Here is a 13,770-nt window from a genome sequence, read left to right on the forward strand (position 1 = left end):
GCTGCAATCTCAGTACGTTTTGTTCAGATCGGCCCACTATAGCACATAGCTGTCATACAAACTGATCAATCAAACTTAAGGCTTTATATAAAAAAACGTTTATATTTGATGAGATATCTTCACGAAATTTGTCTTAGGTTATCATCCAAGGCAATGCTAAAATCTCCGACCAAATTATTCATATCGACCTACTATAACATATAGCTGTCATACAAATTCAAATTCTTGTATGGAAAATTTTTACTTTTGAAGGGGGTATAGCTTCCGTGCAGTCAAAGCTAACATTTTTTCTTGTTTTTCCCCCCTTTGTTTACCTTTTCACCCTTTTTAACGGTACTGTGCTCGCGCGCTACACTTTACACACTCAAGTACCTATCCATTCTTGCTGCACTCGGGCAGGCAAGTCGTGCGCTTGAATTGCAATTGCAACGCTGTTGCCATTAAGTGGATCTCACAACTGCATTTGCATACAAATTTATGTCTGTGCATGCAACGAGGCATAAGATATAGACACCACACACATTTAAACACATACATACTCCTAAAGTACATATATACAATTAAGTATCTCAGCGTTGCTTGCCGACGGCTTGTCACTTTGCCCCGAAAAACTAACAACAATCTACATTGTTAATGACTTTGACTGTCGCGCTGCTGTTATCAAGTGTCTCTGTGCTGGCAGCAGCGTCTATGTGTCTACTTAATTTAGCTTTAGTCGTGTCTAGGCTGTAGCCTGCCTACCCTTTGTTGCCACCCCCTGCCGTTGCAAAGTGTTAGCGCTTGCTTGCCTTCTCGCCGTATCTACATTCCCACTATTACTTTAGTAGTTACTACTTATTTGCTGGTGTTGTCGTTGCCATCACTGCAAACCACTTTGTTGTTTTAATTTTTCTCGTCGTTTTTTGTTTGTATTGGTTTTGTTAGTGCATTACTCCCAACTCTTTCATCGTCGGCGTGTGGAACAAAACGTCTGCTTACTTGCACCTTTTCGTTTTAAAAATTAAAAAGCGTCTGGATATGGCTTGTTTTATGCCTACGTTCGAACCCCTGAGTCTAGTTGACGTGTGTCGCCTTTGCACAAACTTCGCCCGCCAATGCTTCTACACTTCAAAACTTCACTATTGCGCTGCTGTAGACCTATTCTGTCTTGGTATTTGCATTTTCTAGCCCCTTTCCGCCCCTGCGCCTAAACGTATGCTTACTTCTGTTCATGCTTTTTCATATTTATGTGTTTCTTCTATACTTTTTTGTATTTCTTCACACTTTTTGTATTTTTTTCTTTTAGTTTTATTTATTTTTTTCTTTTTTTTATTTATATAGTTTTTTATTGTTTTTTCTTCTGTTGTGTGTACCTTTTGTTCCATTTCTTCCTTTTTTAACCTTCTTTATGTTGCAGTTTTGTTTGTGGCGCTCTGTGTCTGCTGCATTTCTATACATTGCAACCGTGCAGTTCGACATGTGCTCGAATACATAGTTGTAAAGTCACTAAATTGCACTAGCTCGTTTTTTGCTAACATAATTTACACACACATATGCGCTTGTCGGTTGTTTACGCTCCATCGTTGTTGGTGCAGTCTTTGTAAAAGGAAACATATGCGGAAGAAGTGCTCATAGCGAGTTCGAGAGGTTATTGATTCTCGCATAAATTGCATATACATACATATGTACATACATATTAATGCATTTTCATTGTACAGGGTGGGCGGGTTAATTTTGAACATTTTGTGAATAATTTTGGCTTCGTTTTACGAATGGCTTTGCGCAAACGACGCATAACACTCAAAAAGTTTTCATTGTTGACAGTTTGGCCGGTGGCAAGGAATTTGAATTGCACCACACCTCGATAATCGAAGAAAACTGTCAACATAACTTTGATTTTGGACCTGCTTTGACGTGTTTTTTCAGCTTCAGCTCAAAGGTGAGTTATTCGGCCGATTAATCGTCTGTTTCGTGGTCGCAAACCTTGTTCCATGACTCTTTGCCAGTAATAATACATTTCATGACATCTTGGTAGTCGGAGAGCATTGCTTAACACCATTAACGAGACGTCGTTTTTCGAAAAAATCCACTTTCCACTTTTCTTAGGTCCAAATGATCTTTCGAAATGGTTTTCACTAATCGTTCCGATATTTCAAGGAAGGTAGTGGGATCACTGACTGGTAATCGTCATGGAATTGGTGCCCTTATTTTATTGACGAGTTGATCATCAGTTGATGTTGATGGCTGTTCTGAACGTGGTTCGTCGTTAACGCGTTCTCGAGCCTCTTTGGCTAATTTGTACCACTTCAAAACACTTGCTAGCACCAAACAATTATCACCGAAAGCCTTTTTCAACATTCTAAACGTTTCGGAACTATTTTCCATACAAGTCTTCGGTTCATTTTCGTAACGTCATTCACTACGTTCTTGGATCTTGTATATACATATTTAGTGACTGATATCACAAAAGTATGAGAACGTAAATGCATCAACCGACGTGTCACAAGTTCATACCCAAAACATGAAGCAAAATGTGTTGAGGGATCTATAAGATATTTTATGATTCTCTGCTATCTCTCTGACGCCAACACTACGATATTGAAGTATTGACTCTTTAACTATTTCGATGTATGGTCATTAACAAAATTGAATAGATGACTCACTTGAGGCAAGTTTTTAATGAAACTTTGCGCCACTCATGACAACGGGCTGAGCCTTGCTAAAAGCAAAGAGTTCTGAGCACCCTCTTTAGGTTATTGGGACCTTCCTTCGCACAAGTTTCGGTTGTTGATCAGCGTTTACCAAGCTCATGGAGGCTTATAGATTCAAGACTAAAGCGCAATAGAACAGCGGAGTACCGACTCATTGCAATAGAACTAATACTTCAGTCGGTAGTGCGGTCCTTATGTTATCGCCTCCTCGAGAAAATGTTTTTCTCTGGATTTGTATTGACATACGACCTTTGAGAAGTCCGGTCTTCATGTTTTTTTTTTTTTTTTTTTTTTATTTTTTTTTTTTTTTTTTTTTTTTTTTTTTTTTTTTTTTTTTGATTTTAGATCCGTAACCAGTAGATTAAGGGAGTGAATTAATAAAAATCTTTAATTTTCTTGCTTAACTTTGTCTAATAATTTNCCGACTCATTGCAATAGAACTAATACTTCAGTCGGTAGTGCGGTCCTTATGTTATCGCCTCCTCGAGAAAATGTTTTTCTCTGGATTTGTATTGAGTCTCTACATTTGTGTGGTCCTGTAGAATTTTTTTTTTTTTTTTTTTTTTTTGATTTTTATTTTTTTTTGATTTTTTTTTTTGATTTTTTTTTTTTGATTTTAGATCCGTAACCAGTAGATTAAGGGAGTGAATTAATAAAAATCTTTAATTTTCTTGCTTAACTTTGTCTAATAATTTTCAAAGTTATAAATTCAGACAAATGTTGCACCCTTTCAGTAAATTCAAAATGCAACATGCCACATCTTTGCAGTACAAGTATGTATACAAAGTAATGTAGTAAGTAATGGCTGGAACTCCCGTGTATTTATCTGCAGTTTTATACTTTATATGCCGAAGTCTTTTTTAAGTTTGCTTGTATCTAAAAGCATGCAATTAAAATTTCATATAGACGCAGACAGCTTGACTGCAGACGAGCGTTCCTGTTCAATGGCTAAATGCATGAAAAGAGTGTTGCTTACACATACAACAAATATACATACATGCAAATGCATAGAAGTGTGAATGAAACATCAATTCAATAGCTTCAAGTCAGTGAGTATTACATACCCTATACTGGTATGTACACATACCTGCACACCTACCTTTATGCTATGTTCACTTGTGAGCGCGGTGAAGTGCTGTTCGAACTCCTAAAAGCATGCTTTCAATACTCAAGCTGCGCACGCTAAATTGAATAAAAACTTTTATATATTGTAGCTTGATAATGTTATGCCAACTTTTGTGGCGACTTTCGAAATATATGTATTTTATATTTTCTTTTAAATCTTAAATTCATTCTTTCATTCTAATATTTAAGTTTAATAAAAAAAATTAAGTTTATTTTGCTCGCTTTATAAAATTTATCAAAATTCAAAAACCCTTCTTTTCACACTTTATTTTTCCACCAACTTCCGCCCAACTCTTTCTCTCCTTTTCAGCGCCTGGTCCTTATTTATTTTTAATCAGTTTACGAAGAGTCTCTCTACATTCCAGATCTAACCCCTGCTACCCAAAATTAATGCAATTTATTTAAGCTCCCGCGTAAAATATTCTTGTAGTTCACTTTTAGCGCCTTCCCGGCGTGAAATAAGCAAATTGTTGGCGGCAAAAATGTAAAAGGAGCAAAGCGTTTAGATTGAATTATCATCTCTTTTTCAAGATGCCATCATTTAACTACTTGTGGGGGGTGGAAGAGACGGCAATTTAAACATTAATTGATTGGAAAATTGAAAATCTGTCGGCGTTGATTAATTTAAATGTCGCTTAGATGAAGTAGCTGCTTTAAAATTCGTAATAAAGTTTTGTAGCAAATATTATGTCTTTTTATAAAAATATGAATTTTAAATTGAAAAACTATAAAACAAAATTTAAATATTTTGTTACTGAAATAAGAGAGATGCAAGCGGATGAGGACATTTATGTCTCCCCAATGCACGGTTGGCCTAATATACTGTATTGTCATGATTGCGGCTACCGCTTTGCACATGCGAGTCGTCAGATTTTCTACCATAAAACCGCCACCGAGTATAATTTTAAATTTTCCCTTATATTTAAAAAACGAAGGCGATAAAAGAATACATGCTCACATTTTTCAAATGCGTCGGACAATTGGACTAATGTCGTCCTGGAATCTGTACAGCTAGCTTCTAAAGCATCTATGTATGGCTACTCAGTTCGGTATCACTCTGTGGGTCCACCGTTTTTTCAGTGAGGTTTGCCATCGCTGCTGCCGTATTGTTAAGATTTTGACTCTCTCTTCTCTTTTGGCTCCTGTAGACCCCTCTGATAACTTTTATATCCGCTCGTATTCGATTCCCTGGATTTTAATGGGGTTATACTTGTATTCGATTTACCTGCAGTGTTTTCTAGTTAATGCTTATATTTAGTTTTGAGTCTGTTATTACTACCAGATACTTTAGTTGTGGTTGTGCCGAGCTCTCTCTTCCCATTTCTTTAAGATTTGCCTAGATATTTTCTTCACTTTTTTTATTACTTTCATCAGTTGAAGAGTTCGAAGGTCGATTGTCTTCAAAATCGATTTTGAAAAGTGGTTATAACCCTATTAAGATGCAATCCTTATCTACCTTATCGTTGAAATATAATTGAAATCATCCTAAATGTAGGCAACGCTCTATTAACTGTAGTTCTTGTTAATAAATTTTCTGCCTTTGGTGTGAATTTGGGTGGAACATATGTATATTAGATGTATTTTATTTAAACTTACGGTGTCTATTAAGATTATAATTGATATAAGAATTTATAAACAATTACAAAATATTTCATAATTACATATATAGGAAATTATTTTATATAAAAATATTTTTTTTTTCAAAGTTGAATATATTTCAGTTTATTATTATTTTAAAGTTTTAAAAATTTGAATATTAAAATAAAAACGCAATTACCTTCAGCATTAGCCACAGCTGCCAACATTTGATGCCAAAAAGCCGCCAACACAAGTCAAAGATGTTTTAAGAACCCTCCTTCCGCTCAACGTTGCAAGTGCAAAACCAAAAAAGTAATATTAAAAAAATATTTTTGATATTTTCATTTTTTTTAAATAATTATATGTAATTTTAAGAAAAAACCTTATTGAATTGAGCTTTGCAATTTATTAATCGAATGCATCGACCTCGCTGCAATCGATATTTAAAGTTTGGGCGTTACTAATCTGTTATTCTGGGCTGTTTCCTACATGCATATATATTTTTTGTAAAAGTAACACGTACTATGCTTTATACGCTATGAAACACGCAATAATTCCTACTTATTGACAATGTTGTGTAGAAAAACAAAAAATATTACACTTTTCGTGAAGAAACTATTCGAAAAAAACAGAGTTTTGCGGTGGAGGAAATCACAACTAAACAAATATTGTGCAAATAACAGTGTTTATAGTAAAATATAACGTAATTAATAAAACATTTGTGAGCTGAAAATAACAACTAGCGCCTTTCAACGCTAAAACTACACAAAAATCTGCAGCAACATGTTGCGCAACAAATTGCGGCAACATTTCTCTCCAAATCGATACCCAATAAACGAAAATTTTGCTACTAACTGTAAATGACAAAAAACAACATAATTTGCTTTCGCCAAATATACACAGTTTATAATAACAGAACAAATGTGCCATTACAAGGATTAGTTGGACTTCGTGTAGGGATTAAAGTGCCTCTGCTGCTGCTCCGCCACTGCTTGCTCAACTTGCGCAATCCGTTAGCCGCACCAAGGAGCTGCACACAACATTCTATTTAGTCTACGAATATTTTATGCGCGGCATAGCTATTTGTATGTATTTGTTAAATGTCCATTTGTAAATACATGTTAACATGCCAATGGGTTTTTGTGTGTATGTGTTGCACTTGTTGTACTCTTGTAATCAATTCGCCAGCAACAAATCACAACAAAACCAATATTTGATGAAATATTAATCGTAAGTGTTGGGTGGACAATAAATTAGTCGTCTAGCACACTCATGAATGCCAATAACAGTCAATCAATTTGTACTACAACAATAACTACAACCAATTTGTTAGTGTATGCATAGTAGGGTTTTCGTTGTTGCTCAAGTTGATATTTTTTTGCGTAGAAGTTTGAGTTTTTGCACTTAAAAAGAAGCATACATCGTGAAGAAGCACTTTATTTTCAATTTAAACTGTGCCTCAATGATTTTATATTTCCTCATGTATACAACATGGTTTTCTTTTGAAGATTTGGCATTAAAAAAGTAGGTCTACAACTTTGAAAGTATAATATACTGATACAAAATTTTTCGGTCTACAAAAAAGGTATTAATAGTTTTTTCCATAAAACCACTTCTTTCAAAGTTATTTGCAGTTCAAGTAATATATCCAATGTACTGAGCATTCATGCAAGTGCCTTTGTGTTCTCCGTTGCTCATACGACATGGTGTACTACTGAATGAATGCACTGTCCGTTGATGTATAACTTTAAGTGCGCATAACTTCTAAAGGAACGTTTTAATGAAAAAAATTGTTCAGAACTTTTTTGTAGCGCGGACAATTTTGTTTTTAAATATCATATGATCGAATTTGTAGGTTAATTTGCTTTGGGTATAAATTATTAAAATCAATAAAATTAAATGATTTATGCGCGGTTTAAATTAAAAAATAAAGAACTTGTTTATGTTATATGCTTCTGATTAGAGCCAAAACTGAAATTCCAGTTAGCTATTTGATAAACAACGGACACCCTAATACATATATGTATACATGCCTACATATGTATAATATAAAATGTTATAAATGTTAAATGAAGGAACTGCGAACGCCCAGTGTAACACATATGTAATGCTTAATGCTTTGAAATTGTATAATATTAACAATAACAACAACAATATTACAAAAGCAGTCAGTAAAATATCAATACACATATACATAAGCGATATATAAAGAAAGAGCGAGAGCGAGCGTCAGGAATGTCAATTTCCTGTCAAATTATCATCTTGACATGCATAAAATTTTTTGTTATTGTAATGCCGTTGCTCAGATCCTATATTGAGTGGCAGCAACCACCACCATCGTTGCATATTTGTAACGCTGGGCGGAAGCGGGTTAATATCGAAAATGTATTATTGTATCATGATTTTCGATTATAAACTTAATGCTTAAGTAGATTTACTATATTTTATGTAGAATGCAATTCAAGTGAGTATACTAATAAGTGTGTGATTGAGCAATGAATTGCAAGATTGAACGATGAAGATTATTTTACAAAGTTTTAAATTATGTATTTTAATTATAAAGGGTGAGCATTTCGATTCGATCGAAAACGATCCTATTTAGACGAAATTTTCCCATAACTTATTGTAGTTATGAATCCAATTTCAATATGCTACCCTTATAATAACCCTCGTATTTATTTGTAAAAAACTGGAACAGTCGGTTTTCACACTTCTTTTTTTTTTTGAGGGTAGTAATTACTTGGGATCAATACCGGATTGTAAGTTAGCTACATAAGAAACTAGCAACGAAGCTCCGGTGGCTTTTGGCATGTTACTATCGCTATGAGTGGCTTGTCATTGTCCTGATGCAATAGAATTCCTCTCCTATTGGCCAAAGTTCGCCGCGCCTCACTCATCGTTTCCTTTAGACAATAAAATATTTGACAATACGTATTCGAATTAAGAGTTTGGCCGTAAGGTTTCTGACCGTAGTAAATGATTTCCTGCCAAAAACACCAAACACATAGTAAAACCTTCTTGACTGATTATCGTCTGCGTCGGCTGATTGTGTTTCCACGAACGTTTTCGCTTGACATTAGCTGTAAGTTACAGCACCTTCAGAAATTGGTCGATTTTGTTGTGATTCAGCAGCGACTTTCAGATGGAAATTCCACTTCTCCACATGACTCCATCCTCAGATGTGTACGTCAATTAAGAATAAGAAGGCATTGAGGAGAAAAATGTCGAGATTACACCTCATCATTTTTTCCACAACCATTCTGTTCAAACCGAAACGAGAATCTTGTGGGGCGAAAGTGTTAGCAGGTGACCAGTGCTCGCAAAGGTCATGTGACGTCCTTTTCTTGCTTGCATCAGCTTTACAAATTCTCTGAGATTGGGCACCTACACTAGTCTTATCGTGAAGTAACACATTCCCGTTTATAGTCCTTAACTAACCTCGAGTGCATGATCAGTATTAATCAAGGCTAGTATTTCAACTTGCACTAGAAGTTATGGACGAATATATGGAAAATAATAAATTCAATATTTTAAGAAGTTAAAATATATTTTCATAAATATTTTCTTACATTACAATTAATTTATAATACTTATTAGACTCCCCTTGAATTGCGTTTTTCTAGTAAGCTAGTCAACCTATTTTTTATCAATAAAAAAACGAAATAGTAATGAATTTCGAAAGTAGTTCACCTCACAAAATATCACCATTACCTCAACCAAAACACCACCACCACCCCACCACATAACCAGTACCAGTACATACCAAGCATTTGTTGCAACTTTTACATTTTATCAACCAAATTCATTGCTACATCGTCTCACATCTCTATCCTCCGCAGTGGACTGCCCAACAAGCAACAGCTATCACCGAATCATCCCTGTCCGCCACATGATGGCAACAGTCCTAACTCGCCCGGAGGCGGCGGCGGTGGCGGTGGCGGCGGCTCACCTTATAACGGATCGCAAGCTGGCGGCAGCGGTGGCATTTCGCCAAATTCCAATGCGGGCATTTCACCTAACAAATACCGACGCAGCATATCATTCCCGACTAAGGGCGGCACCTCGCCCACACCCGGCTACTCGTTGGACATGAATGCCGCACAGTCACACATACCTACACTGTCGGTGGGTAATAGCGGTAGTCAGAGCGCTGGCGCTACCGGTGGCGGTGATGCGCCCTACCTAGGCGCCGGCTTCACACCCGACCGTCTTGTCGGCAATGGACTGGACATGCGTCCAATCGATCACTGTTTAAATGATATAATGCGCAATATGGGCGCTGTGGGTGCCGGCGGTGATAATAATGTCGCCGCTGCCGCTGTGTTGGCCGAACGCATGCGCAATCAGAAGTTAAGCGAACATCACCTGAGCGAGGCCGACGCTGTGGCCATTGCCAGCGGCAACGGTGCTGGCGCCTACTTGGATGGCAATATGAAATTGAATTCACCATCGCGCGCGTCACCACACTCACAAGGGTCCGAACATACGGCACGCTATTCACGTAAAGTTTTCGTTGGCGGTTTGCCGCCCGATATCGATGAGGATGAGATCACCACATCGTTTCGACGTTTCGGACCGCTGGTCGTCGATTGGCCACATAAGGCCGAGTCAAAGTCCTATTTCCCGCCCAAGGGTTACGCATTTCTGCTCTTCCAGGATGAGAATAGTGTACAGCAGCTGATTGATTCGTGCATTACCGACGATGACAAGCTCTACCTGTGCGTTTCCTCGCCAACCATCAAAGACAAACCGGTACAGATACGACCTTGGCGCCTAGCCGATGCCGACTATGTGCTCGACGCCACCATGTCATTAGATCCGCGTAAAACCGTCTTTGTCGGCGGTGTACCGCGTCCTTTAAAGGCGTTCGAATTGGCTATGATCATGGATCGTCTGTATGGTGGTGTTTGTTATGCCGGCATCGACACAGATCCGGAGTTGAAATATCCGAAAGGTGCTGGGCGCGTTGCATTCGCCAATCAACAGAGTTACATTGCCGCCATATCGGCGCGTTTCGTACAACTACAACATGGCGATATCGATAAGCGTGTCGAGGTGAAACCGTACGTGCTGGACGATCAGATGTGTGACGAGTGCGAGGGTCAACGTTGCGGCGGCAAATTTGCACCGTTCTTCTGCGCCAATGTCACGTGTCTACAATATTATTGCGAGAATTGCTGGGGTGTCATACATGCGCGCCCGGGCCGTGAATATCATAAACCTCTAGTCAAAGAAGGCGCCGATCGGCCGAGGGCGGTGCCATTCCGCTGGTGTTAACGGCGGCGCTAATAAGGCCAGCGAACAGCCGAGCGAAAGCTATCGACGGCTGATGGCGGATGCGCGTCGCTTCAAGACGCGCGGCAAATGGAATGGCAAGGAGGAGTGGCGCGGCGGTCGGAGTAAAACGTTCAACGGATGTCAGCAGTTTGGTGAAGTATGGAGTATATGAAGCAAAGCGTTTGAAAATTAAAGAAATTGCAGCAGCACGAGGACACACAAGGCTTGTTGTGAAGCTTTGATCGCAAAAAGAGAGCGAGAGAGAGAGCAAAGGAGTAAGCGAAAGCAAGCAGGATTTCAATGCACTTGAATGTAATATTTTCTATAAACCCAGCAGCAAATTGCATGTATTAGAATTTCTTACTTAACTTACATAAAAAATACACACACACATTCATTGAAATGAACACACACACACAACTACAAAAATGCAAAAACAGAAACTTGTATTCGTAGCAGTTATCAAAAATCAAGCGAAAAACTCTTAGAAAAATGCAAAAACGGTTTGAAAACTAACTGGTATAAGAAATTTTATCATTACTAAAGCGTAAATGTAGGCAATATGAGCAGGAAATTTTAGAAACATTTTTATTACACATAAACCTACTTACATATGCATACAACTAAAACAGTTATACGAGTTATGACAGCAAAAATTGTATGTAAAAAAGTTATGAGGCCTAAGCAAGACGTGTGAAAGCTCGAAAAAGCTCGTATAAAGCCGTAGCATATGCTGTAGCGCTAAGAAAAATAATACTTATACCATTTTATAGCGTTTTCTTACTTACCATAATAAAATCAACTACTACTGATTGCTCCCAAAAAATTATTATGAACCTAAGACACTAGATTATAGCAAGTAAAACTAAAATGTATGCGCTGAAATACAGAAAAACGCTCACACGCATACATATTAACCTACAGTTTCGTGTTGCAAGAATATCTAATACTATAAAAGAGGCATTTTTACAAAACATTTAAAAATCGTAGACACAGCAAGCAAGTATTCGATAGACAAGTTTCTACAGCTACAGTTCGTACAGTTTATTATGCTATAAATGAAATACATATGTCGGTTGTTGGCGTATGCCACACCCACCCATAAACGAAGTAAGAAAATACACATACACAGACACAGACACGCATATAGTATATACACAAACAGATTGACAGCACGACTGAGAGGTGCATAGCAGCGAACGCGTTCAGTTTCAATTGTGTTTTATGTCAGTTTATGGCAATGCTTTCAGCACGCGAATAACGGTATAGCATATTTATAATCTACAAATGATTTCGTGCATACTCTTAGGCGCTTGTAACATTGTATGAATTGTTCGGGTTTTAATAAAATTTGCATACGTTTTTTTGACTAGTTTTTAATAATTTTGAGTAATTTTTAATAATTTTTGTTACAATTTTAATAATTTTTGTTACAATTTTAATAAAAAAATCCATATTTTTTTTTTTTGAGTAGTTTTTAATAATTCTTTAGTAATTTTTACTATTTTTTTGTTAAATAAACCGTTTTTATTAATTTTTGTAAAACATGCATATTAATTACTATATGTGGAGCTTCTTCTTTCGCATTGTCGGAAATTTGTTAGTAAACAAATAATGGTTTCAAAAACCAGCGCAGTATTTTTTGTTGTATTTTTAAACATACATATAATTACACTAATTATATAACTAATATTAGTTGAACTATTGTTTATTATAATTTTTTTTTTTATTATTTTTTTTATGCTAACCACGAAACAAATACCTTGCATATCGTTATGTTCACATGCTATGTAAATTAATGTAATTTAATTTAGTCTTAATTTTTCGCATAAACAGTTTTAATGTTTTTTATGATTTAATTGTGCAAACATCAAACGCGTGTACGCAAATTAACAAAAAAAAAAAAAAAAAAAAAAATTAATTAGTGCACCTTGTACGAAAAATGTTATGGCGTTGAAAGTAATGCCAAACGCTAATTATTCTTTATTTGTAACTAGTAAATATTTGTAGTGATAATGAATCCTCGCAGTTAGAGAAACCTCGTAGCGTGTAGAGAAGCCAATTGAATGCCAAAAAAAAGAGACAACAACAAAAATCAAAAAAAGAGCAATGTTCATAATATCGAGGCACTCCAGCGCCAAATGCTTTATGAAGTAAATGTGAGTTTGTGAAAGGCATAAAAATAGAAAAAAATAATAATTTTTTTATGAGACGAAAAATATATTTATAAACATTTTGCTTGCAAAAAAAAAAATATTGAACGAAAATTTGAGCCAGTGGTCATTTGTTTATAAAAACAACTGTTTAAGGCAAAAAAAAAACTGAAAAATAATAATTTTTCAATGAAATATCATAGTCGACGTAAAATAATTTTTTAATGAGACAAAAAAAAAAAAGTTGATAAAAAAAAATATTTCCCAAACAAAATTTAAACGATATTTATACCAGCATTCATTTTTTTAAAATTATTTTTTGTAATTCAGTGAGGCAAAAAAACAGAAAATAAACAATTTTTTAATAAAATAGCGCAGTTGACAAAAAGTGATTATTTAAAATATAGTTTTTGAAAATTAAAAAAAAGTATTGAACCAAAACTTATCAAAATATGTGCTAGCACTCATTTATGTATTTAAAAATATTTTTTTTCTTAAAAAAATAGGTAAAAAGCAGGCAGAACTGCTTTTAAAACCAAACTTAAATTGTATGCAAACCGAAAAAATCATTTCGTACCAAAAATCTGTTATACTAATATTTTTAATGCCTTTATGGACTCTAAGCTGTCATTAAAATATTTAAAATAACCAATTCCCACAAGTTTAGCTCATAATTTGCTTCATTTAGCATTGCCAGCTGTTGAGCGATCATCTGCGCATGATCAAGTTAATTTCAAATACCTCAGTAATACATTTTTTCTAGCAAGAAAAATGCATCATACCACCAAAATAGTGCAATTAATTGGTAGACAAATACCCTTGTCACTTTTTACCTATTAAACATTTTATAATATAAATATTTTAGTTTAGTAAAATATGCGTGGTGGAATTTTATGATAGTTTTAATACCTTTTTTAATTAAGAGTTTCTAAGTATTGTTTTTTCTA

At 35.7% G+C, this 13,770-nt stretch overlaps 1 protein-coding gene across 11 annotated transcripts in view; it reads left to right on the plus strand.

The window, feature by feature from the left end:
* Positions 1–13,770, plus strand: part of LOC108968336 (translational regulator orb2-like) — a 75,260-nt gene that overhangs the window by 35,701 nt on the left and 25,789 nt on the right. For 2 of the 11 annotated variants that reach the window (XM_018932314.1, XM_018932316.1), the window contains exon 5: positions 9,233–11,654. The exons of the other annotated variants lie outside the window; for them this stretch is intronic. In XM_018932314.1, the coding sequence (XP_018787859.1) occupies positions 9,233–10,670 (1,438 nt within the window). In that variant the 3' untranslated portion in view covers positions 10,671–11,654. Of the gene's footprint in view, positions 1–9,232; positions 11,655–13,770 lie in introns of those variants that run through there. 11 annotated transcript variants of the gene reach the window in all.

This window comes from Bactrocera latifrons, unplaced genomic scaffold (assembly GCF_001853355.1).
Source record: "Bactrocera latifrons isolate USDA-ARS-PBARC rearing strain unplaced genomic scaffold, ASM185335v1 scaffold_21, whole genome shotgun sequence".
In the NCBI taxonomy this organism is placed as follows: domain Eukaryota; kingdom Metazoa; phylum Arthropoda; class Insecta; order Diptera; family Tephritidae; genus Bactrocera; species Bactrocera latifrons.